This window comes from Cetorhinus maximus, chromosome 32 (genome assembly GCF_964194155.1).
Source record: "Cetorhinus maximus chromosome 32, sCetMax3.hap1.1, whole genome shotgun sequence".
Taxonomy (NCBI): domain Eukaryota; kingdom Metazoa; phylum Chordata; class Chondrichthyes; order Lamniformes; family Cetorhinidae; genus Cetorhinus; species Cetorhinus maximus.
In genome coordinates, this window is record NC_135910.1 from 13,257,807 (window position 1) to 13,284,881 (window position 27,075).

Consider the following 27,075-nt stretch of genomic DNA (forward strand, 5'->3'; position numbering starts at 1 on the left):
TCTCTCTCTCTCTCCCACTCTGCCTCTCTCTCTCTCTCTCTCTCCCACTCTGCCTCTCTCTCTCTCTCTCTCTCCCACTCTGCCTCTCTCTCTCTCTCTCTCTCCCATTCTGCCTCTCTCTCTCTCTCTCTCTCCCACTCTGCCTCTCTCTCTCTCTCTCTCCCGCTCTGCCTCTCTCTCTCTCTCTCCCGCTCTGCCTCTCTCTCTCTCTCCTGCTCTGCCTCTCTCTCTCTCCCATTCTGCCTCTCTCTCTCTCTCTCTCTCCCACTCTGCCTCTCTCTCTGCCTCTCTCTCTCTCTCCCTCTCCCGCTCTGTCTCCCTCTGTGTTTAAAGATGGATTGATTAGTGGATAACCCCAGGATATCAAATTCTCTCTCCCTGACACATCTCCCCATCCCCCCAGATTCCCAAATCCAGACTGATCTCCTTTCATAGATAAACAATTGGAATTATGATAAATATCTCACTTCACCCCTCTTTACACTCAACTGGGGGATTGTTGTTTTGTAATGTGATCTCTGACTCCATCTGCTGGCTGACTATTGTACAACAGAACGATTAACAGAACCAGTTCCTCGCCACTCCACCTTGACCGGTCTTGTCGTCACTTTCTCTGCAGGAGTGCGTCTAGGTCACCTGGACTTGACTTTTGTCTCATGCTTGCTTTGGTACCAAGCCCTGTGTTCCAGTTACGATTTGGGTTGGCGAAAGGTTTTTGCCTGGCTTCTATTCTTATTCTTATTCCAAACCTGCAGAGGACTGAATATTGGATAATCATCTGAAAAGAAAAGAATTTGCAGGGCTACGGGCAAAGGTGGGGGAATGGGACTAGGTGAGTTGCTCTTGCAGAGGGCCGGCACCAACACAATGGACCGAATGGCCTCATCCTGTGCTGTAACCATTCTGTGATTCTATTTCAGGACCTCGGTGTGGTATTGCAAAGCACTTGCATTTACGTAATGACTGTATCCTATCTCCGAGAGGTTCCAAAGTCCCCATGTCCAGCTGTTGTACTGTGTGTGTGACCCCCTACTCACGATCCCGAGGTTCCCGGAGCTCGGGATCTGTGTTTGCTCTGCCGCTGTAAGTGCAAAGCTGCCCGGACTGTAGGTCAGGGAGTCCCCTCATCTTTAATGCCTCTGGATCAGAAGGCTGTAGGCTCTAATCCGCTCCAGAAGTTCCTATGCAAAATCTACACTGACGCTCCCGCTGTCAGTACTGAGGGAGTGCTGCACTGTTAAATATGACCAGTTTTTTGGATGAGATTTGCTCAGAGATTTTCAGTATTTATCCCTCTTGTAAAAGTTATTTTCACGTCGCGCGTTAACGATCTGGAACGTTCTGCCTGGGAGTTTGGTGGAAGCTGATTCAACAGTAACTTTCACAAGGGGAATTGGACAAGTATCTGGCAAGAGAAGAACTTGTAGGGCAAAGAACCGGGTGAGTGGGGCTAATTTGACCGCTCTTTCAAAGAGCCAGCGCAGGCGTAATGGGCTGAATGGCCTCCTGTGCTCGCGTATTCTGTGAAAAGGTGGGTTCCCGAGAAGGTGGAGAAGAGGAGGGCGGCTTTAGTGAGGGGAATTCAAGAGATTGAGGCCTAGGCAGCTGAAATATCCACCCAACAGCGGGTGTTGACTGGGCCTAGAATGGGTGTAAAGCCCTGTTAGTATGTTGTACATTGCTGAGGGTTTTGGTGTCCTACCAATAATACACCCCTGTGCTTGCTAACTTACTTTTGTTCCTGGTCAAATAGTGCCTTGATTTTTAAAATTCTCATCCTTGTTTTCAGATTTGCCCCCTGTTACCCCCTATTTCTGTAATCTCCTCCAGCCCCACAACCTCCATGATCTCTGCGCTGCTCCAATTCTAGCCCTGTGGGTATCCCCCCATTTTTAATCGTCCCACCATTGGCGGCCGTGCCTTCAGCTGCATGGACTCCAAGCTCTGGAATTCCCTCCCTAAACCTCTCCAACTCTCTACCTCACTTTCCTCCTTTTTAAGATGCTCCTTTAAAATTGACCACTTTGACCAAGCTTTTGATCATCTGACCCGACATCTCCTTATGTGGCTCTCGGGGTCAAATTTAGTTTTATGTCGTTCCTGTGAAGCGCCTTGGAGAGTTTCGTGACGTTGAAGGTGCTATACAAACACAAGTTGTTGTTGGTTTCGGTGTCGATTCACCAGGGTTTCCTGCAAGAGTTGACGAGGAAACCTTGCGTAATACACGATTTTTGTTTTACTTTGGAAACAGGGTGCGGGCTGAACTACCACAAGAGATGCGCGTTCAACATTCCCAACAACTGCAGTGGTGCCAGGAAACGAAGACTGTCCAACACCTCTCTCACCGGTTCCATCAACTCACGATTATCGGCCACAGATTACTTGCCACCTTCTCCAAGTGACAGTCAACTGGTAAATTCCTGACTTTATCCATTCAGTTCTATCGACTCTGTTTCTGTTTAATGTACGTCTTGTTCTCCGGTGATCAAGTGTAGAGCCTCTTGATTTGAGCTCCAAATTTTCAAGCAAGGCTTCCAGAGGATATTCCAAGGAACCTCATGCCAATGGATTTTGCTATATTGGCACTCGTGGTACGTTGTTACTGTTCACTGATCACTAACACGTGTTTTCCACAGTGGCTGTTTTTTTAATCCCCCGCCTTTTGGGTGGCCTGGGGAACAGGGAGGAGAGGGAGCAATATTTGACCCTCTTGCGTTGGGGTGCTGTGGGATTCACTGGACAGACCTCGCTTAAAGGAGGAGGGGGTGGAGCGAGAGAGAGAGAGAACCTGAAGGAGGAAAGAGAGACAGGAAGGCAAAACGCTTTGGGGTTATGTAAGGGGACAAAGAGAACGGGAGATGGCCTGTGTTGGTGTAATTTGAAAGACCTTGCTAAGGTGTGGTAGGGGAGAGAAACATTTGCATTGTGGAGGGCAACAGGCGCTCTGAAAGCAGAAGGAGATGCCTCCTGTTGGGTTTTGGCAGGCTGCCATTTTCAGATGACACCTCCTCTGACTTGCTAGGGGCATTGAGTTCAGGATATACCCCATCCTTTACTCAAAACAAGGCTGTTGACCGAAGTTAGGGGGCCATCTGAAGAAGAGTCATTGACTAGCACACTGATACAGCTCATTACAATGATTACACGCATCCTTAAAAGAGCATAAAAATCTAAAAATTGGAGTTGGCCATTCAGCTCCCTTGAGCCTGTTTTTCAAGCCCCCCATCCTGCCATTCAATAAGATCATGGCTGATCTGATTGTGGCCTTAACTCCACTTTCCTGCCTCTCCCCCACCCCCATAACCCTTGAGTCCCCTGTCAATCAAAAATCTGTCCAACTCGGCCTTGAATATATTCAATGACCCAGCCTCCACTGCTCTCTGGGGTAGAGAATTCCACAGACTATTGACCCTCTGAGAGATGAAATTGAGATTGACGTGAAAAATACTTGTGAACAAAGAACTCTTCATGGGTTTGCAACTGACGTCCTTTGACTGTAGTTAACGTTGCAGCTACACCATTCTCTTAAATGTTTCCTGTCACCAATTACTTTGAGGACTGTCAGGAAGCGCAGGCACTTTTTGCGCACAGCAGGATCCCACAGGAGGGATGCCCAGATGTTCGGTTTCCTCCCCTTTCAGACACCCACCCTTACAAGCATTGCAGCATCTGGCTGACTTCTCAAACTTTGCCTGAGTGTCGACAAGTTATTGGGCCGGAGCACCATGACATCCACAGGATGTCTCAAAGTGCATCACAGTAGATGGGTTCATTTGAGGGTTGCCACAGGGAAAGTGTCAGCCAGTTTGCACACACCATGGTCTGTTAAATGGTTCAGGCAAATGACTAGTTAGTGGTACTTTTGATGTTGGTAGAGGGATGAATGTTGGCCAGGACATCAGGAGAGCTTCCTTGGCCACATTTTCAAGGTGACTATTAGATCTTTAAATGTTTGCCCTTTTTTTTTTCTTTTCCCAATTGTTCTCGCTCCGCCCTCTCGCTCGCTTGTGGCCGCCCTCTCGCTCACACCCTCCCTCTCGCTCGTGTTTCCTGACCCTCAACCCCTTCTGGTTTTCTCCAAGTACAGAAGATCTTGGCAGAAACATTGTCTCTGAAGGAAAAGCGTTTGAACTTGGGCACCTACACTGGACGGCCGATCGAGCTGGACAAAATCTTCCTGTCGAAGGTCAAAGTCCCCCACACGTTCGCTGTGCACTCGTACACCCGGCCCACCGTCTGCCAGTACTGCAAAAAACTGCTGAAGGGGCTCTTCCGACAGGGGCTTCAGTGCAAAGGTCAGTGTGTGATCGGCGGCTGCGGGACTCGATCGGTCTTAAATCGGTTCACGTTTGGGTTTGACCTCCCATGTCTCATCACTGTGCACGTGAGGAAAGACTGCGGAGGTAGGAGGGTGGGAAGAGATGGCAGAATGAGAGGAAAGACTTGGGGAGGGAGGGGGAGTGGGAGGAAGGTAGAGGCATGCCCTGGGGAGGGAGAGGAGAGTAGAAGAATGTCTTGGGAGGGAGGGGGGGTAGAGCAAAGTCTTGGTGGGGAGGGGGGTAGAGCAAAGTCTTGGTGGGGAGGGGGGTAGAGCAAAGTCTTGGAGAGGGGGAGAGGGGGATAGAGCAAAGTCTTGGTGGGGAGGGGGGTAGAGCAAAGTCTTGGAGAGGGGGAGGGGGGTAGAGCAAAGTCTTGGAGAGGGGATGGGGGGTAGAGCAAAGTCTTGGAGAGGGGGAGGGGGGTAGAGCCAAGTCTTGGAGAGGAGGAGTGGGGTAGAGCCAAGTCTTGGAGAGTGGGGAGGAGGGTAGAGCCAAGTCTTGGGGGGAGGGGGTAGAGCAAAGTCTTGGGGGGAGGGGGTAGAGCAAAGTCTTGGGGGGAGGGGGTAGAGCCAAGTCTTGGAGAGTGGGGAGGAGGGTAGAGCCAAGTCTTGGGGGGAGGGGGTAGAGCAAAGTCTTGGGGGGAGGGGGTAGAGCAAAGTCTTGGGGGGAGGGGGTAGAGCAAAGTCTTGGGGGGAGGGGGTAGAGCAAAGTCTTGGGGGGAGGGGGTAGAGCAAAGTCTTGGGGGGAGGGGGTAGAGCAAAGTCTTGGGGGGAGGGGGTAGAGCAAAGTCTTGGGGGGAGGGGGTAGAGCAAAGTCTTGGGGGGAGGGGGTAGAGCAAAGTCTTGGGGGGAGGGGGTAGAGCAAAGTCTTGGGGGGAGGGGGTAGAGCAAAGTCTTGGGGGGAGGGGGTAGAGCAAAGTCTTGGGGGGAGGGGGTAGAGCAAAGTCTTGGGGGGAGGGGGTAGAGCAAAGTCTTGGGGGGAGGGGGTAGAGCAAAGTCTTGGGGGGAGGGGGGATGCCGTGTGATGAACAAAAAATGCCAACTCTGCTATGTTGTAATGAATAGACCATCCAAAAGTTGAAGAGTTTGTGTTTCTGCAATGAAATTAGACACTGTCTCCTTTGGTGAGCTGTTTTATAAAGTTGTGTGTGTTCTTTTTCCTCCCCATTTTGATTTTCTTAGACTGCAAGTTCAACTGCCACAAGCGATGCGTTGAGAAAGTGCCCAACGACTGCCTGGGGGAATCGGTCCTCAATGGAGGTGAGGAGCGACCATTCTCCTGTCTGTCTGCTTTTTAAAAAATATAAATATTCACTCGTGGGATGGGAGATTGGTTGGCTGGGCCAGCGTTTATTGACCCTCCCTCGTTGTCCTTGAGAAGGTGGTGGTGAGCTTCCTTCCTGAACGCACTGCAGTCCGTGTGGTGAAGACTCCCCCACTCGTACTGCAAGTAGGGAGCTCCGGGGTCTTGACCCAGTGACGAGGAAGGAATGGTGATTTATTCCCAAGTACGGATGCTCTAGGAATTGGTGGGGAACTTAAGAGGCAATGGTGCCTGCTGCCCTTCTAACATCTGTTTAATGTTATCAGCGGGGGGGCTGCTCCTTGGCATGTACCTGTTATTTGTTCTGCCTTAGATGGTTAATGTACATAAGGGACCAAAAATTGAATTCATTCATATTGTGTCTTTCATGGCCGCATTCCAAGGTGCTTCAAGCCCAATGAACTATTTTTTGAAGTGTATCACAGAATCACACAGTGCAGAAGAGGCCCTTCGGCCCATCGAGTCTGCACCGACACGTGAGAAACACCTGACCTACCTACCTAATCCCATTTACCAGCACTTGGCCCATAGCCTTGAATGTTATGAGGTGCCAAGTGCTCATCCGGGTACTTTTTAAAGGATGTGAGGCAACCTGCCTACACCACCCTCCCAGGCAGTGCATTCCAGACCCTCACCACCCTCTGGGTAAAAAAGTTTTTCCTCACATCCCCCCTAAACCTCCTGCCCCTCACCTTGAAATTATGTCCCCTCGTTACTTCGATAAACGCAGCAGCAATTTGCACACAGCAAGATCCCATGAACAGCAATGAGACAAATGACCAGATATTTGTCCTGGTTGTATCAGTCGTGACTCGGTTGGTAGCACTCTCGCCTCTCAGGCTCCAGGTTTTCCCACTCCAGGACTTGAGCACAGAAATCTACACTGTCCGTGCAGCACTGAGGGAGCGCTGCACTGTCGGAGGTGCCGTCTTTCAGATGAGACGTTAAACTGAGAGTCCGTCTGCCTGTTCAGGGCGGATGTAAAAGATCCCGTGGCATTATTCCGAAGAAGAGCAGGGCAGTTCTCCCCGGCGTCCTGGCCAATATTTATCCCTCAATCAACATCATAAAAAAAACACAGATAATTGGGCCATTATCACATTGCTGTTTGTGGAATCTTGCTGTGCGCATATTAGCTGCCACATTTCCTACATTACAACACCGACTACACTTCAAAAAGTACTTTGTTGGCTGTAAAGTGCTTTGAAATGTCTGGTGCTCATGAAAGGCGCTATATAAATACAGAAAGTCTGTTTTTTTGATGTTGGTTGAGGGATAACTGCTGGGCGGAGGCATCTTGCAGCTTTTCTTTGGGGTGGGCTGGAGGGGGTGTGTGCGCGCTGTTGGAAATGTCACACTACATTTACCTTGCTTTGACATCTGCACCTCTGGCAGTGCAGCACTCCCTCGGTATTGCACTGGGAGTGTTAGCTGAGATTTGTGTGTGCAAGAGTGGCGATAGAACCCATGACCTTCTGCCCCAACCAAGTCAAGCTGATGTGATGGATGGGATGATTGAGAATAGACTAGTAGGCCCAATGGACACAGCCCTCTCCTTGATGAATTCTCCCGTAATATCATCTAGATGTATTTTTACTGCAGTAATTTTGCCTCTATTTTACACCCGTAAACTATCTCGGCCATTCCTTAATTTACTTTTCCTAATCTAATTGACTACGTTTACTGAAGAGAGAGATGGGCTTGTTGGAATCGATAGCTGCTGCTGCTTAGGAATAAATAGATAGATTAGTGAGTAAATCCTTTAAAGCTCATTGAGTGAAGAATGAAGCCAAGAGATTATAAGGAATTTATAGCATAAAAACAGGTTCAGCCCCAACAGCCTATGCCAGTCGTTATGTTCCACATTTAACTTCCTCACACCCTCACTTCATCTCACCCCATCAACACGTCCTTCTCTTCCTTTCTCTCTCTCATGTGTTTACCTAGCTTCCCCACAAATGCACCTATCCCATTCACCTCAGCCACTTCTTGTGGTAACGAGTTCCACATTTTCTCACCACTTCCTGGGAAAAAAAGAATTTTCTCCTGAATTCCTTATTGGATTTATTAGTGACAGTGTTTTATATTTATGGGCCTGAACTCAGGACGTCGCCAGATGTGGAAATATCATCTTCGTCCTACCCATCCCCTCCCCCCTCCCCCAGAATCTTTAAAGGCTTGTACCAGGTCATCTCTTAGTCTTCCCACAAAGAGCCCCAGCCCGCTCAGACCGAGATGGTTGACGTTTCACATGGGACTATTTTATACGGTTAAGAATTTTTAATTTAAAAAGAAATTTAAAAAATGTTATCCTGGATTTGGAGACGTGTGGAGTTTGAACCTCCATCCCTTTTCAGATTTGATGAGTACCGGTCTTGATGTGGATGTAAGCATGGAGGACGTGAGTGACTATGGAGACGGAGACAAGACCCTGACGATGGATGACTTTGACGATTCTCCCACAAACCCCGGCATCAACTCGGAGAACGGTTTCCCCGGAGACGACGACAGTCCCAGCAGAATGATGAGGTAACCTGGCCGATCATTTTAGGATGGGGGCGAATGGAGGAGGGTTGGATTTATATAGCGCCTTTAGTCATATCCGATGTCCCAAAGCACTCTACAGCCAATGAAGCGCTTTTTAAAGTGTAGCCACTGTTGTGATGTAGGAAATGCGGCAGCCAATTTATGGACAGCAAGATCCCACAAACAGCAGCGTCAAAATGACCAGATAACCTGTAGTTGCGATGTTGATTGAGGGATAAATATTGGCCGGGGCACTGGGAGGGGGGAACTCCCCTGCTTTTCTTCAGAATAGTGCCATGGGAGCTTCTACATTCACCCACCCAGGCAGGCAAACAGGGCCTCCATTTAGCATGTCATGCAAAATGTGACACCTCCGACTGTGCAGCACTCCCTCAGTACTGCACTGGATCGTCAGCCTCGATTGCTGTGCCCAAGCCCTGGTGTGGGAGTTGAACCCTGAACCTTGTGATTCAGAGGCAAGAGTGTTACCTGCTGAGTCACAGCTGAAGGATGGAATCTGTAGGATTGTTGGGGCTTGGCCTTGGCCTAGTGACCCAGAAGTTGAGAGTTGAATCCCACTATAGGAAATTGCATTCAGTAAACCTGGTAAAATCTGTGGATAGGCCCTGGAGAAAAGGCCAAGAGAGCTGTTGGATTGCTGCAACAATCCAACAAGTTTCTTGTCGGCCCATCTGATCTCACACTCAGCAACTTTTTTTTATTCATTCACGGGATGTGGGCTTCGCTGGCCGGACCAGCATATATTGCCCATCCCTGGCTGCCCCTGTGAAGGTGGTGGTGAACCGCCTTCTTGAACTGCAAGATATGTGGCGTGGGTACACCCACAGTGCCGTTAGGGAGGGAGTTCCAGGATTTTGACCCAGCGAAAGGAACGGCCGATATATTTCCTAGTCAAGATGGTGAGTGGCTTGGAGGGGACCTTGCAGGTGGTGGTGTTCCCCATTTACCTTGTCCTTTTTTAGATGGTACTGGTCATGGGTTTGGAAGGTGCTGTCTAAGGAACCTTGGTGAGTTGCTGCAGTGCATCCTGTAGATGGTACACACTGCTGCTATTTGCGTTGGTGGTGGAGGGAGTGAATATTTGTGGATGTGGTGCCAATCAAGTGGGCTGCTTTGTCCTGGATAGTGTTGAGCTTCTTGTGTTGGAGCTACTCCATCACACTCCTGATGTGTGCCTTGTACTCTGTCTCTTAATTGCCTTCTGAACTGGCCTAGCAAGCCAGCCAGCTGCGAAACATTCCTTGCTTGAGGAGATGGTCTCAGGGTTACTTGAGATGGGCGACCCATTGTGGTCTCAACAGAATTGTCCACATATTTTTTTTTAAATGAGTGTGGTCAGCCGTTTTTTTGTCTGGGTGTTGGAAGGAATCTGAAATCTCTCATCTTCCATATCGTCTTCTCTTGCAGTGACCCCATGGCCAGTAACATCCCTCTGATGCGTGTGGTGCAATCTGTCAAACAGACCAAACGGAAACTCAGCACGACTCTGAAGGAGGGCTGGGTGGTTCACTACAGTAACCGAGATGCTTTGGTAAAGAAAATAAGTACCAATCACTTCCCCACTCGCTCCCCCAGCCTTCCATCGCTACAGGGATTTCATCTCACTCCCCCCGAGCTTGTGCTAAGAACGTGCTTCCTCGCCATTGACACTTTCGATCCCGTCCCTGTTATGTGGAGAATGACGAGGGCAGCACAGACCAGAGAACCAAAGAAACGTTGAGTCAGTGGCCATTCAGCCCATCGTGTCTGCGCTGGCCATAAAAAGAGAAAAAAGAAACTAGCCGCTCATTTTTAATCCCATTTTCCAGCACTCGGTGCGTAGCCTTACAGGTTACAGCACTTCAGATGCAGATCCAGGTACCTTTTGTAATGAGTTGAGCATTTCAGCCTCAACCACCTATTCAGGCAGTGAATTCCAGATCCCCACCGCCCTCAGCGTGAAAAAGTTTTTCCTCATTTCCCCTCTAATCCTTCTACCAATCACCTTAAACCTATGCCCCCTGGTAATTGACCCCTCAGCTAGGGGAAACAAGTCTTTCCTGTCTACCCTATCCGTTTTGTACACCTCAATTAGGTCACCCCTCAGCCTCCTCTGCTCTAAGGAAAACAACCCTAGCCTATCCAATCTCTCCCTATAGCTGCAATTTTCAAGCCCTGGCAGCATTCTTGTAAGTCTTTTCCGTACTGTCTCCAGAGCAATTATGTCCTTCCTGTAATGTGGTGACCAGAACTGTAGACAAAATTCAAGCCGTGGCCTAACCAGTGTTTTATGCAGTTCCATCATTGCATCCCTGCTTGTGTATTCAATACCTCGCCCAATGAAGGAGAGTGTTCCATATGCTTTCTTTACCACCTTATCCACCTGCCCTGCCACCTTCAGGGTCCTGTGGGCGTGCACTCCAAGGTCCTCAACCCCTCTCAATATCCTCCCGTTTATTGAGTATTCCCTTGTTTTGTTTGTCCTCCCCAAATACAATATCTTCCACTTCTCCGGATTGAATTCCATTTGCCACTTTACCGCCCACTCAACCAAGCCATTGATATCATTCTGGAGACGACAGCTATCCTCCTCTTCACTGTCAACTACACAGCCAATTTTGGTGTCATCTGCAAATTTCCCAATCATGCTACCCACATTTAAGTCCAAATGATTGAAATATACAACGATCAGCAAGGGATCCAACTCTGAGCCCTGTGGAACGCCACTAGAAACCACTTTCCACTCGCAAAAACACCCATCGGTCATTTATCCTTCGTTTCTTGCCACTGAGCCAATTTTGGATACAACTCACCACCTTCCCCTGTAATTCATGGGATCTCACTTGAACCTTGAGCGTGAACATCTTCATAAGCTGGGGGCTTCCCCTCGGTTGGGCAGTGTTCCAATGCACTGGCTCTGTTCTTATTCTAATGCACCCATCCCTTCTCGTTCAATCCCTGTGGATGTAGTTGCAGTGGATCCATCCCCTCTCGTTGACTGCAGTTGAATTGACTCCAGATGGAATTCCAGTGGATCCTACCCCTTCCCATTGGATGGAATTCTGGTGGATCTAACCCCTTCCCATTGGATGGAATTCTGGTGGATCCATCCCTCTGTGTTCACTCCTAATTAGTTATCCTGTTTGCTCCACACTAGCCTCCTCCCACCATGTTTGCTCCTTTATTGCTCATTCCGACTGGCTGTGCTTAGTGACCAGGAGTTGTCTTCTCTTCTCCCTCCCCGCAGCGGAAGAGGCATTACTGGAGGCTGGACTGCAAGTGCATCACTCTCTTTCACAATGACACAGGAAACAAGTATTACAAGGTAAAGTCTATTCGTAAGTGGCAGTCGGTCTGATTCCAGCCGCCTTGTGGGTGGATGGTCCCAAAGTCTTAACATCATTGAGAATTAGAACATTTGATTGACATTTAAGGGAGGGGAACAGTGTATAAGGTGGACGATCTTTCAGGCTGGATATAATTTGGAAAATGAGATCCTGGAAAATAAGGAGCTCTGACTGAACACAGTTTCTTCCCACGCACCCCCCCTTTCAATTCTGAGTGTTCCTTCTCTTCTGAACGCATTGACAGTTTCCACAGCCCTTGGTGGCCTTTGTACCTGCATTGATGAGCCCACTACCCCACCATTGTTCTATCATGGGAGGCATTGGCCAAGGATGCAGCTGAGGCGCAGATCTGCCATGATGTTGAATGGCAAAACAGGCTGAAGGGGCTGAATGGCCTCCTCTCCTTGAGTCCCCATTTGAAGTCAGTACTGCCCAGTCCACAAACATGCCCTGGGATAGGAACTAGGGGAAGAGCAGGGCTGATGTTTTTAGTTGACTTTGTCAGGGCATTGGATCTCCTGATCCCTCAGCAAGGTCAGCTCCTCTGCTCCAGGGCATTGATGAGTGACAAGTTACTGGATTGGCTGCCCCATCTGCAGCAGTTGAAATTATTCCTGTCCAGTTCCAGATAACCCTGGATGCCTAAAGGGTAGGGTGTTCCTTGGTGGACAGAGGCTGGATATTCTGCAGCCCAGCTTCCCAAAGCCTGTTCACCATCTACAAGGCACAAGTCGGGAGTGTGATGGAATGCCCTCCACTTGCCTGGATGAGTGCAGCACGCACAACACTCAAGAAGCTCGGCAACACTGGCTGACTTGGCACCCCATCCATTGCCTCAAGTATTCACTCCCTCCACCTCCGACGTAAAGTGGCAGCAGTGTGTGTACCATACACAAGATGCACTGCAGCAACTCACCAAGGCTCCTTCAACACCACCTTCCAAACCTGCGACCTCTACCACCCCATGGGACACAGGCAGCAGGTGCATGGGAATATCACCGTTACAAGTACCCCTCCAAGTCTCTCACTATCCTGACTTGGGCGATACATCAACCATTCCATCACTGTCGCTGGGTCAAAATCCTGGAACTCCTTCCATAACAATGCTGTGGGTGTACCTACACTACAAACTGCGGCGGTTCAAGGAGGCAGCTCACCACCACCTCCTTAAAGGCAACTAGGAATGACAGGCCTTGCCAGTGATGCCTACATCCCAAAAACAAATAATAAAAAAATAATAATATTGAGAGGAACGACAGTGTCTGGTGTGAGGAATGGAATGTGTCACATTGATGCAATAGAGGCCATTGTTCTGTGTTTGGGATTGGCACAGCGTAGAGGGAGCTTTACTCTGTATTTAACCCCGTGCTGTACCTGCCCTGGGAGTGTTTGATGGGGACAGTGTAGAGGGAGCTTTACTCTGTATTTAACCCCGTGCTGTACCTGTCCTGGGAGTGTTTGATGGGGACAGTGTAGAGGGAGCTTTACTCTGTATTTAACCCCGTGCTGTACCTGTCCTGGGAGTGTTTGATGGGGACAGTGTAGAGGGAGCTTTACTCTGTATCTAACCCCGTGCTGTACCTGCCCTGGGAGTGCTTGATGGGGACAGTGTAGAGGGAGCTTTACTCTGTATCTAACCCCATGCTGTACCTGCCCTGGGAGTGTTTGATGGGGACAGTGTAGAGGGAGCTTTACTCTGTATCTAAACCCGTGCTGTACCTGCCCTGGGAGTGTTTGATGGGGACAATGTAGAGGGAGCTTTACTCTATCTAACCCCATGCTGTACCTGTCCTGGGAGTGTTTGATGGGGACAGTGTAGAGGGAGCTTTACTCTATCTAACCCCATGCTGTACCTGTCCTGGGAGTGTTTGATGGGGACAGTGTAGAGGGAGCTTTACTCTGTATCTAACCCCGTGCTATACCTGTCCTGGGAGTGTTTGATGGGGACAGTGTAGAGGGAGCTTTAATCAGTCTGCTCCACACACTCCCAGTCTCGAGCTCCGTTTGGCTTGGGATACGGAATGGGAGGTGAGAAAGATCCTGTTTCTAAACCTTGTTGTTTTTTTTTCCCTCCCCCCCACCTCTTCCTGTCTGCTCAGGAAATCCCACTGTCCGAGATCTTGGGCGTGGAGCTCGCACAGAACTTTACTTCCGTTCCCCAGGGTGGGAACCCTCACTGTTTTGAGATTCGAACAGGCAGCGTGGTGTACTTTGTCGGCGAGAGCCCTTCCGCCACCCCGTGCCCAGCAGCAAACGCCGGGGGGCTGAGTGGCGTGGCGGGTGCTGAGGAGGACAAGGCGTGGGAGAATGCCATCCGGCAAGCCTTGAAGCCGGTCATCTTCCAGGATACGGTCAACGCCCAGGAACAGACGCCGCGCAGTAAGAGCTGTTCACCTGACCGAATCTTTCTCTCCCGATTAAATGTTGGGGAAACCAAAGCCACTGTTTTCAATCCTCTCTCCAAACTCTGTTCCCTAGCTACCAACTCCATCCCTCTCCCTGGCAGTGGTCTGAGGTTGAGCCAGTCTGTTCGCAACCTTGGTGTCGCAGTTGATCGAGAGGAACTTTTTGACCTCTCGTTCGCACCATCGCTGAGACCACCTCATTCCACCTCTGTAACATCGCTCGGCTTCACCCCTCTCTCAGCTCATCTGCTGTTGAAACCCTCACCTATCCCGTTGTTACCTCTAGACTTGACCATTCCGACGCACTCCTGGCTGCTCTCCCACCCTCTCGACTTGAGGTCCAAAACTCTGCTGTTCATGGGTTAACTCGCACCAAGTCCTGTTTCCCTATCATCCCCTGTGCTCGCTGACTGACACTGGCTCCCAGTCAAGCGGCATCTTTATTTTAAAATTCTCATCGTTGTCTCCAACTCCCTCCACAGCCTCGCTGCCTCCCTATCTCATCTCCCCCCCAGCTCTACAACCCTCCGATCTCTGCGCTGCTCTAATTCCGGCCTCTTGTGCATCCCTGATTTTAATCGCTCCACCATTGGCAGCTGTGCCTTCTGCTGCCTGGGCCCCAAGCTCTGGAACTCCCTCCCTAAACCTATCCAGCTTTCTCCCTCGCATTTCTCCATTAAGACGGTCCTTAAAACCTACCTCTTTTGACCAAGCTTCGGGTCATCTGGCCTCATATCTCCTTGTGTGGCTTGGCGTCATGCATTTAATAACTCTCCTGTGAAACGCCTTGGGACGTTTCATTATGTTAAAGGTGCTATATAAATATAAGTTGTTGTTGCAGTTTTGTCATTAACTCCTGAAGGTGCTGACACTCTCTGGACCACTTGGATAGGTCCCCTGTTACCTTGCTCCAAAGATCATTGTTAGAATGGCAGAATGTTATAGGGGGGCATTTGGCCTATCGTAACTGTGCTAGCACTCTGAAAGAGCTATCCAATTAGTCCCACTCCCACTCTACTTTTTCCAGAACTCTGCACATATTTTCTCCTTCAAGCATTTATCCAGTTGCTTTTTGAAAGTTACTATTGAATCTGCTTCCACTGCCCTATCAGGCAGCACATTACAGATCGCAACACACAAGAAAGTCTCCCAATTCCACTCTGATCCTCAAGCCAATGATCTTGACCCTGTGTCCTCTGGATACTGACCCTCTTGCCAGGAGAAACCATCTCTCCATAGTTATTTTGTCAAGCCCTGCAGAATTTTGAACACCTTTGACCTTCCCTACTCTAAGGAGAACATGGGAACATAGGACTTAGGAGCAGGAGTAGGCCATTTGGCCCTTCGAGTCTGCTCTGCCATTCAGTAAGATCATGGCTGATTTGGTTGTGTGGTCTCAGCCCTGCTTTGTCATCTGCCCCCCCCCCCCCCCCCCCCCCTACCATAACCCTGGACTCCCTTGTCTGTCAAAAATCTATCTAACTCAGCCTTGAATCAATTTAAGGATGCATCCTCCACTACTTTTCTGGGGAAGAGAATTCCACAGACTAATGACCCTTGGAGAAAAAAATTCTCTTCATCTCTGTCTTAAAAGGGAGACCTCTTATTCTTAAAAACTATGTCCCCAAGTTCTAGTCTCTCCCACAAGAGGAAACATCCTCTGGGTATCCACCCTATCAAGTCCCCTCAGGATCTTGTATGTTTCAATAAGAGCACCTCTCGTTCTTCTGAACTCCAATGCATAATAGGGCCAATCTGTTCAATCTTTCTTCGTAAAATAAGCCCCTCATCCCAGGAATGAGTAGAGTGACCAGTCCCAACTTCTCCAAGTATGGGAAAGTTACCAGATTTGAGTTAGTCAACGGCCCCAAAAATCTTTCTCACTCAGCCCTCGCTCTGCTTCTCTCACTTCCTCCCCGCAGCCCACCTACCCACACTCTAAAGGGCACAGGGCTAGGGGGTACTCGCAAGTTGATGTTTGAGGCTATCGGCCAGCCCCAAGGGCACAACGTTGATGCTCTGAGTTATAAGGGACCACCAGCAATTCAGCTATACATCGGGTAGGTGGCACCACTGAGCCTATCCAGCCCTTCCATTAAAAACTGAAAGACTTGCATTTGCATAGCACCTTTCACAGATTCAGAATAACCTGAAGTGTAATGCAGGCGTTACGACCCATGTAAAAGGCATTTCCTCAAAGTGGTCTGTGAGCTAAGTGTGCACGCGGGGGAGTGGGGTGTGTGCGCGGAGGTGGGGTGGGGTGGTGTGGGGGCGGGTATGCACGCGGGGGAGTGGGATGTGCGTGCGGGGGGGTGGTGATGGGTGGTGGGGTGTGGGGAATGTGTGTGTGTGTGTGTGGGGGGTGCCCCCTATTTAATTTGTGAGTGATTCGATTTAAAAATAACCAGCAACAAAGCTTTGTCTCAAACAAGATAAAGGTTCATTTATTAAAACTGTACCCTCCTTGTTCTCCCTTGGCTGAGAGCCCTCTCTGATAATGTTTCTCAGAGTTCTTCCTGTGGCTTCTGCACACAATGGCTTTCACAGGCTGTCTTTGTTACAACTAAAGCGAAATGGCCACTATGTTAATTTCAAATGAGCCATTGTTCCCCCAGGCAAAGAAGTTAATTACGTTCAGGTCCTTTTGAAGTCCCTTCCTGTCTCCTGTTTTCTCAGAAGGCAAAGGATTTTCACATCTTCTAGAATATTCATGGACGTTTCTGGAGGAGTCCTTGTATTTTAATGACTCTTCATAGCCAGCTCTAGAGAGTTTGATAAGGTTTGAACAAACACAGAAAGATGTCTGTCCACACTTCCGTTTAGGAAAGGGCTTTTAAACTCAATTTTAAGGTTTGAAGGCAAAATTGTACCTTTAATCCAGTTGTCCTTAAAATCTATACTTTCATAATTACATGTTTGTGACGCTGGCAATTACTTATAAAGCACACAAACATTCACTTTCTCTATCACTGACGCACAGTAGCAGCAGTGTGTGTACCATCTACAAGATGCACTGCAGCAACTCATCAAGGCTCCTTCGACAGCACCTTCCAAACCATCTAGAAGGGCAAGGGCAGCAGATGGATGGGAACATCACCACCTGGAAGTTCCCCTCCAAGTCACTCACCATCCTGACTTGGGAATATATCGGCCGTTGCTTCACTGTCGCTGGGTCAAAATCCTGGAACTCCCTCCCTAACAGCACTGTGGGTGTACCTACACCACAGGAACTGCAGCGGTTTAAGAAGGCAGCTCACCACCACCTTTTCAGGGGCAACTAGGGATGTGAATAAATGCTGGCCCGGCCAGCGACACCCACATCCCCTGAATGAATAAAAAACAGTACCACAAGTTGCTTTTAGTGATACTGCCCGAGGGATACTGCTCATTCCAATAGTAGCAGTGGGTTCTTTAACCCGAGGGGGCAGGCAGGTTTAACGTTTGTTTCCGAAGGAAGGCACCTCCGACAGTGCAGCACTCCCTCGATCACTGCAACTGGGTGTGTCAGCCTAGATTATGGACTCAAATATCTGGCGTGGGACTTGGCCCCTCAGCGTTCTGTCTTGGAGGTACAGGTGCAGCCACCTTGGCCTGTAATGAGGATCGATTTTTATGGCTTAGCCTTTTTACAGCTCTTTTATTTTTTTTCCCTTCCACTTCCCCGCTCCCCCACCCATCCAGCCCAGCAAATGGATCCCTGATTCAATCCTGTGCATTCGATTCCCAGTGACCCGGTTCAGTCGCTGCCCCCTAATCCCCCAGCCCCCTTAATCATTGCTAAGATGGCTGCGGTGACGCCTGCTGCCTTCCAGTAGCTCACCCAAGTGGCGATTTCTTCCTGGTGGAACAGTGAAGTTCTGGCAGGCTATTCAACACTGGAGGGCATCACCCACTTCCTCACAGGTGCACTGTTTCTACTACCGCCAGACTGTCAATCAGGAACAAAAAGCTTGTTTGCCCTCTCCAGTGTCTTAAGTACTGAGACTGACTGTAGTTGCACCCCCCCACCCCGTAACTGAATGGTACGCCGTGGCTGAAACTGACTGACTGGACACGGGGTAGGGTGAGAGTCTGGGATCTAACCGGCCGTGATGAGCAGTGCCTTTTTACCCAGTAAGAGAAGGTGGTGCTCTGTCTGTTTCTCATTTGCCTTGTTTTTTTTTGTTTGCTTCACTTTGCAGGACAGGCATCGGTTAATTTCTCAGTGTCCAACAGTCAGATCTTGGAGAACGTGGTGAGTGGTGGGCGGCTTCGGTGATACTAAAGCCATGGTGCAGTCATCAAGAGCACAGACTTGTTCACAACGTGACAATCGCTTCAATCTCACTGAGGGCTGGCAATAAGAGGATCTTCTTTATGGGTTTGGTCTAATATGGAATAATGGGTCAGTGTAGAGAGAGCTTTACTCTGTATCTAACCCCGTGCTGTACCTGTCCTGGGAATGTTTGATGGGGACAGTGTAGAGGGAGCTTTACTCTGTATCTAACCCCGTGCTGTACCTGCCCTGGGAGTGTTTGATGGGGACAGTGTAGAGGGAGCTTTACTCTGTATCCAACCCCATGCTGTACCTGCCCTGGGAGTGTTTGATGGGGACAGTGTAGAGGGAGTTTTACTCTGTATCTAACCCCGTGCTGTACCTGTCCTGGGAATGTTTGATGGGGACAGTGTAGAGGGAGCTTTACTCTGTATCTAACCCTGTGCTGTACCTGTCCTGGGAGTGTTTGATGGAGACAGTGTAGAGGGAGCTTTACTCTGTATCTAACCCCATGCTGTACCTGCCCTGGGAGTGTTTGATGGGGACAGTGTAGAGAGAGCTTTACTTTGTACCTAACCCTGTGCTATACCCGCATTGGAACACCATAGAGGGATCTTTCTCAATCCCTGTACTACTACAGGGAGAATTTTGGGCGCTGATTGGTGTCTCCCAGCCCCCTCTCTCGGAGATACCTGCATTCTGACTAGAGTCTCTCTCATTCTATTTCTCTCTCTCCAGGATATTGCCACCGTCTATCAGATCTTTGCAGACGAGGTACTTGGATCAGGACAGTTTGGCATTGTTTATGGAGGTGAGACTATCTTTTACTTACCAGCCTGTTGGGTGTCTGGGATTAGTCAGCCAGAGACTCAGATTGAGGGTGAATGTTGGTCTGAGCGCCAACATTAACCTATTGCCATCTGTTCCGGTCTGGTTGTTTCATGAACATTGGAACAGGGAAAGGCCTGATCTGCACCTTAACTCCCATATGCACACCTTCATTCCACATCCCATGCCTAACAAGAGTCTAAAATCTTTTTCCACATTTTCAATTGACCCTCAGCCTCAACGGCTTTTTGGGGTCATAGTTCCAGATTCCTACCACCCTTAGTGCGAAGATCTCGGCCTCTTCAGCTGACCACAGCCATGCCCCTTGAGTTCAGGAATAGTAAAACCAGCCAGAGTCCCTTGATCAGTATCTGGAGACCTCTGCAATGACGGGCGAGGGATTGGAGTTTAAGACTGCGATTGACACCGGGTGAGGGTGAGGGCAAAGGCGTGTGTGGAGCAAAGGTGGATAAATGGAGTCGAGCAATTTGACCATCACCAGTTGAATGGGAGAACAGACTCGAGGGGCTGAATGGCTTCCTCCTGTTCCCAAAGTAGGGTTAGGACTGTCCGTGATGCACGCTGCGGCAGAATATCCTGCCGTATATCACTAGTTGGTCCTGTACACAAGGATTGGGTGAGGGGTTAATGGGGGTGGAAGGTGGACTTGTGAAACCTGAACCCCAACAAGGAGTCGGCGCCCTTTTGGGAGAGGAGGGTGAGAACTGGTGGACATGTGGGGATCGGGGTGGCCTGTTAAAAGAAACCACAGCAGGAGACAGGGTGCACGGGTCTATACCCAGGGATCTTTGCGAGGGCCACTGATGCCAGGCAGTGATTAAGTAAAATGAGGTTTGAGACCACTCTTTAACAGATTGAGGGGGAATGTTGCTGGAGGATGATGTATGTGTTGGTGGGAGGATATGTGGTGCAGTCTGAGCCTGTTTTAGCTGCTCTGTATGCTGTGTGTCCAGATGGTGGAAACCGATTCAATAGCAACTTCTACAAGGAAATTGGATAAATACCTGAAAAATTGAGCAATACAATTGAACAAGGCGTGTATGAATTTCAGTGCTGCTGCCATGCCAAGCACATAGGCTGTATGCCCCAGCGATTGGCTGATCAAATCAAACAGCGCGTTCCTCCAGTTGTTCATGATAGACGGAGTACAGACCGTAGTCAACCAGCCCGCGCTTGCAAAACCCAAAACAAAACGTCTACCGTTAGATGTGATTCTGTGATTAGACAGCACTTGCTGAACAATCCCGAGTGCGCCAATAGCTACACTAACATCCAATTTAAGATAATCAGTCAAGCTCGTAATGTGGCTCATTTATTCTTGCTAAAGGTGACACACATTCACACGTACAGATCCGTTCACTGCAAACAAAGGGAACATGTTCAAGCCTTGCGTCTTTTTAAAATTCCCCGGGAGCTTGGGGAGCCTATAGTTCCCCGTTGCTTTCTCCATGGCAACACGTCAGCCAATCAAAGTCGAATTGCCAACCAATTAGCATTCCTTTTCTCTTGTAGTATAAATTGTTTTGATTGTTTGAAGTTTGGTGTTCTTGTGTTTGTCCTGATTGAGTGCATGATGAAAAGCTTCAGCAATATGACTCTCTCTTCAACAATAATACTTAAGAAGGAAAAGCTTACAGGGATGTAGAGCGTAATTGGGCTGAATGGCTTGTTTCTGTGCTATAGACTTGATGCAATTCAATTTATTTGGCCAAAGGCATCAAAAGCGTCGGCACTGGTGCAGTTGGCTGAAGAGCCGCCTATTGTGCTGTGTGATTCTATACACTGACACCCCTGCTCCTCGTTTCCAGGGAAACACAGAGAAACAGGGCGGGATGTGGCTATCAAGGTGATTGACAAGCTGCGGTTCCCAACCAAACAGGAGAGCCAGCTACGCAATGAGGTGGCCATCCTTCAGGTGAGCTCTGGTTTAGGAAGGAGTTGTTCCTTTCAGTGTGTCCCTATCACCTGTATTAGTGGGGACGCGGTGGGGGGGGTAATCTCTCAGCACCTGAGTGCATCATCTAGGCTCCCTCCAGTGCGATTATTGTTGAAACCTGTATCCATTGCCCTTGTTATCTCTAGACTTGACTACTCCTGGCCCCCCTCCCATCTCCCACCCTCTGTAAATTGGAGTTTGTCCAAAATGCTGATGCCAGTATCCTAACTCATGCCAAGTCCTCTTCACACATCACTACTTGTACTCACTGACCTACACCGGCCTCCTCCACGTCTACCATTTAAGTTGCTTCACCATTGGTGGACGTGGCTTCAGCCTATACCCTAAACTCTGGGAGTACCTCTTTGCCTCCCTCTCCTCCTTGAAGACATTCCTTCTAAACCCAGCTCTTCTGTCCCAATGCAGTAATTCCTCACTGTTGTATGATTTGCCTGCATGCCATTGTAACGTAAAGGTGCTCAGCAGAGCAAAGGTTAATGTGGAGAATAGCACCGCCCATGGTATGATGTATAGAGTCACATGGTAACAGACTGAGAACACAGTCTAGAGAGAACACTCTGGAACCCAGCCTGCATGGAGGTAACTGCACCATTCATTACAGTAACCTGAGATCTGTAAATAGTTAACAATAAAGGGTTCATGTTTAAATATACAAGTCTCAAGATCTCATCATTGAGATAGCTAAAGAACCCAAATCACAACACTCACTTAACATTGTAACTCTTTCGAGTTATCAACAGATCTCATGTAACTCTTTCGAGTACATTCACAGTTCTTGGTTTCCGGGAGTGGGACATGAACCCACAACCTTCTGATTCAAAGGCGAGGGTGCTATGAACTGAGCCACAGCTGACACCTAGTTGCATTCCTGAAAAGTGCAACTTTAAGTAAACCAGCGTTAAGCTAATCAGATTTTCCATTACAGCCAATGTCGCTAAGGTTCTGTAGGACCTTTCTCGTCAGAAGGGCACGACATTATACCCTGTGAGCTGACATACTTAACATTGCTAAATTCATAATTTATTTCATTCTAAAAGTGTAAAAGAAAAAATGCTGATTCTTTCTACTTACCTCCCACTCCCCTAATCTTCCCGCTTGTTGAGCCTCCTCTGAGCGATGGCTCACAAGTCGAGCTGCAGGGGTGAGCTGCAAGCCGGAGAGGTGGCGAAGGGGGGAAGGTCGGCGGTGACCGGGAGGGTCAGGGAGCAGGAGAGGTTGCTCGAAAACAGTGCTGACCCGATTGCGCGACGCTGCATCAGACCCGATGCCAAACGATGTTTAAAGCAAAGCTCCCAACGCTAAACGCGAATATGAGCCCTGTTAACTGACTGATGTTAAAGCAGAACAACTCAGAACTTGAGACTTCAGTATCTCCGTACGTGGCTGGTTGTCAATTTCGTTTGCTAACGCTACTATGAAGCGCCTTGAGACGTTTAACAGTAATCACTCGTTTAGTGTGCCTAATGTTTTCCTGGAAAACTTGCTGTCCGGGAAAGACCATGAAACCATTGCCTATTGTCACAAAAACCCATCTGGAAATCTGCTGTCCTTACTCCAGACCCACAGCAATGTTGACTCTTAAATGCCCTCTGAACAGGGGCAATTATGGATGCTGCCATTTATAGGAGATATGCGACGCCCACCATCCAATGAACGAATAATAAAAAAACTCTTTTTCGAGGGGGGGAGTTCTTCTCAGTTTCCTGGTCAATATTTATCCAATTGCTGAAATCTGATGATTTAGTCATTATCACATTGTACACACGTTGATATGTTACATTGTCTATAATGCACTTTGGTTTGATTGTGGAAAGCAAAGTCTTCTCTCTTTCTGTGGGCAGTTTTTAGGGTACACTGCCATTGCAAGTGGCCTGATGCAAGCTCCCAGAGGATACGGTTTTAGCAGAACAGGTGGTCCCTGAAATAAAGGTGGCACCTACTCAGGAATGATTCAACAGGCTGAAAATCGAGGGAGCCTTAGACTGGACTTCAAAATTATGCAAGTGTTTCAGGCAAAAAGAAAATGGGCCCCCTTATGGGGACATCCCAAACTCTGGGCCGTAAAAATACGATCGTCAGTAATAAATCTGATAAGGAATTCGGGAAAAACTTTTTTTTTTTAACCCAGAGAGTGATTAGAATGTGAAACTTCTTACTGAGAAGAACAGCATAGATAGATTTACGGGGGGAGAAGGTGGTGCAATGTTAATGTCACTGGGCTAGTAATCCAGAGGCCTCAGGCTAATGTTCTGGACAGATGGGTTCAAATCCCAACACGGCAGCTGATGGAATTTAATTTCAATTAATAAATCTGGAAGATAAAGATAGTCTCAGTAATGGTGAACACGACAACTTTGACTGATTGTCGTAAAAATGCATCTGGTTCGCTAATAGAAGGAAATCTGCTGTCCTTATGCAGTCTGGCCTACATGTGACTCCAGACCAATAGCAGTGGGGTTGACTCTTGATCTGAGTGGCTTGCCAGGCCAGTTAAGGGCCACTGGGGATGGGCAACAAATGTTGACCTGGCCGGTGACACCCACATCCGATGAATGAATGAATGAATGAACAAAACAAATTAAGGGGACACGAGGCAGAAAGGACGAGAAGGTCCTGCTGACAGGGTGAGGAGGCCTACGTGGAGCACGGATCAGTGAGACGGACGGCCTTTGCCTGTTTCTTTGCCTGTTGGCTGTACGTTACTCCGTTTAAATGCCCATATTTACCACAGGCTAACATGTGCCCCTTTTTTTCGTTTCTGGTCTCCTCCCTCGTTCATCTGCCCATTGCGCAGGGCCTGCGTCACCCTGGAGTGGTCAACCTGGAATGCATGTTTGAGACGCCCGAGAAGGTCTTTGTTGTCATGGAGAAACTCCACGGTGACATGCTGGAGATGATTCTATCCAGCGAGAGAGGGCGTCTGCCAGAGCGAATCACCAAATTCATGATCACACAGGTAACTGGCTTTTGTCCACTGTATATTTCCTGTCCCCTATTTCAGGAATATGCATTTTCCAGATTGAGGATTTTATGGAATTCAAGTTGCAGTATTGCTTTATCCCAGCAGATGGTGCTGCTGAGACCTGTGGAATGTAGCTCTACATCGCTGCCTGGGGGAACTTGGTTGTATTGCAAGTTTGATTTAACAACAACTTACATTTTAGATGGCACTATTCACGTGCACCAGTTGGGCTGTGAAGTTCTATGGCGATGGTTTATGCTTCATGCCAGCTGCCTCCTACCTTAATTCATCTAGTGTCATCGGCATAATCTTTAGGAGCAAGGAGGAGAGGGAGGTTTAGGGAGGGAATTCCAGAGTTGAGGGCTCAGGGAGAGCACGTCAATGGCGAGGGTCTTAAAATCCGACGCGTGCAAGAGGCCAGAATTGGAGGAGTGCAGAGATCTCGGAGGTTACAGGGATAGGAAGGGGTGAGGCCAGGAGGGATTTAGACACAGCACCAATCTACCACAGAAACAACAAATCTTAAAATGTACAAAATGGAATTCATTTTCTCCCCCGCCTTCTCCTGAAGGATCTGAGTGTGGCTTTTTTCAGTCCAGACCAATCCCATTCACACATGCCCCGCTTGTCAGCGGGGCGACGGCGATCAGAAACGGGTACCCCATTTGGATTTACCACCCCTAGCCTAGAGATTCCAATTGCAGAGCCTCAAACTGGGGTGCACAACGGGGGGAGATACCATCGTTGTCCTGTTGTCCGGTGGATGTTGGAATGGGGGAGTGTGATGTGCTGAAGCCAGCTGTCCACGATGCAGTGGGTGTGAGACCAGCACCTCCCTGAGTAAGCCAAAGGCCGCGATTGACAAAACTCTTTTTTATTTTTAAAAAAAATTTTGTTTCCGCAGATTCTTGTGGCCCTTCGCCACCTGCACTTCAAGAACATCGTGCACTGTGACCTCAAACCGGAAAATGTGCTGCTGGCATCGGCTGAACCCCTTCCACAGGTAGGTAGCCATGCAGGCTATTTGGTTGCATCACCGTCCCCTCCCTCATCTTTCTCTACGCACTTTCCCCAGCATAAGTTACTGGATGACAATTGATCAGGAAATTCCAGTCTAATTAAGAATGTTTGTAGTTCTTCCCCTCGGCCTAACGCAGCTCGAATCGATGTGAACCATCAACATCCTGGGGTTACCATTGACCAGAAACAGGACCAGCCCTATAAATACTGTGGCGACCGAGCTGGTCAGAGGCTGGGGATTCTGTGGCAAGTGACTCACCTCCTGACTCCCCAAAGCCTGTCCACCATCTACAAGGCACAAGTCAGGAGTGTGATGGGATACTCCCCACTTGCCTGGATGAGTGCAGCTCCCACAACACTCAGGAAGCTCGACACCATCCAGGACAAAACAGCCTGTTTGATCAGCACTCCGTCCACCACCTTTAACATTCACTCCCTCCACTACTGACGCACAGTAGCAGCAGGGTGTACCATCTACAAGATGCACTGCAGCAACTCACTGAGGCTTCTTCAAACCTGTGACCCTGTGAACCTCCTAGGGGTTCAGGGCAGCATGGGAACACCACCACCTGCAAGTTCCCCTCCAAGCCACACACCATTCTAACTTGGGACTATCTCGCTGTTCCTTTGCTGTCGCTGGGCTAAAATCCTGGAACTCCCTCTCTAACAGCACTGTGGGTGTACCTACGCCACACGGGACTGCATCGGTTCAGGGCAGTGGCTCACCACCACCTTTATCGAGGGCAATTAGGGATGGGCAACAAATGCTGGCCTAGCCGGTGGTCCCCCACATCCTATGAAAGAGTCAAAAGATAAGAGCACACCCAGTGGAGACTGGGTAAGGAATTGAGCCGGGGGCAATCCTGGCCTGGTCTGCAGTTTCCACACATGATCATTGGAGGGAGCTGCTGGGGTGGGGTGGGGTGCTGGTGAGGCCCAGACCCTGGCACTGGGTTAGCTCGGGGGCACAGGAAAGGGCAGTGGGGACTGGTGACGGCTGGGACCAGGGGTCAAGTTGCCATGGCCAACATTTTCCAACAGCAAGAGGCCAGCGAAGCCGCTTAACGACGTGGGACTCCTTGGCTACAGTGAATTTTTTTTTTCCACAATCAGAATTAAAATGTTAGAAACGAAAGGTCTGAGTAAATTGGAACAGAATTTCTTCTGAGAAGCGTGAATAAAATCAGAGTAACCCAACAGCAAAGACGCGGTTTGCAAGAATTTGAATAAGTTGCACCTGTTGCTGTAATCTGTCATTAAATACTCTCCTCCTCCCTCCCCCTCATCCCCCTCCCTCACCCCCTCATCCCCCACCCCCTCATCCCACCCCCCCCCACCCCCTCATTGCTGTGACACCCTCTCCCGTTCCCAGGTGAAGCTCTGTGACTTTGGTTTTGCTCGTATCATCGGGGAGAAGTCCTTTCGCCGATCGGTGGTGGGGACACCAGCATACCTGGCCCCCGAGGTTCTGTTGAACAAGGGCTACAACCGCTCTCTGGACATGTGGTCAGTGGGGGTCATCTTGTACGTCAGCCTCAGTGGCACCTTCCCCTTCAACGAGGACGAGGACATCAATGACCAGATCCAGAACGCCGCCTTCATGTACCCACCGAACCCCTGGAAGGAGATCTCACGGGAAGGTGAGGGTGTCACAGGGGGTGGTGTGCGGTTTGATGGAAAGAAATTGTGGAGTAGAACGCTGTACCTAACCCCATGTTGTACCTGTCCTGGGAGTGTTTGATGGAGACAGTGTAGGGGGAGCTTTACTCTGTATCTAACCCCGTGCTGTACCTGTCCTGGGAGTGTTTGATGGGGTCAGTGTAGAGGGAGCTTTACTCTGTATCTAACCCCGTGCTGTACCTGTCCTGGGAGTGTTTGATGGGGACAGTGTAGAGGGAGCTTTACTCCGTATCTAACCCCGTGCTGTACCTGTCCTGGGAGTGTTTGATGGGGACAGTGTAGAGGGAGCTTTACTCTGTATCTAACCCCGTGCTGTACCTGTCCTGGGAGTGTTTGATGGGGACAGTGTAGAGGGAGCTTTACTCTGTATCTAACCCCGTGCTGTACTTGCCCTGGGAGTGTTTGATGGGGACAGTGTAGAGGGAGCTTTAC

The 27,075-nt window shown here is 49.2% G+C and overlaps 1 protein-coding gene across 1 annotated transcript in view; it reads left to right on the forward strand.

Annotated features, from left to right (window-relative positions):
- LOC144671290 (serine/threonine-protein kinase D2-like) overlaps positions 1-27,075 on the forward strand; it is an 82,902-nt gene that overhangs the window by 52,265 nt on the left and 3,562 nt on the right. The window contains exons 4-16 of the mRNA XM_078533100.1: positions 2,252-2,412; positions 4,088-4,295; positions 5,501-5,578; positions 8,000-8,171; positions 9,597-9,720; positions 11,416-11,493; positions 13,615-13,894; positions 18,102-18,154; positions 18,914-18,986; positions 20,833-20,939; positions 23,776-23,937; positions 24,848-24,946; positions 26,336-26,603. Of these exons, the coding sequence (XP_078389226.1) occupies positions 2,252-2,412; positions 4,088-4,295; positions 5,501-5,578; positions 8,000-8,171; positions 9,597-9,720; positions 11,416-11,493; positions 13,615-13,894; positions 18,102-18,154; positions 18,914-18,986; positions 20,833-20,939; positions 23,776-23,937; positions 24,848-24,946; positions 26,336-26,603 (1,863 nt within the window). The remainder of the gene's footprint in view (positions 1-2,251; positions 2,413-4,087; positions 4,296-5,500; positions 5,579-7,999; positions 8,172-9,596; positions 9,721-11,415; positions 11,494-13,614; positions 13,895-18,101; positions 18,155-18,913; positions 18,987-20,832; positions 20,940-23,775; positions 23,938-24,847; positions 24,947-26,335; positions 26,604-27,075) is intronic.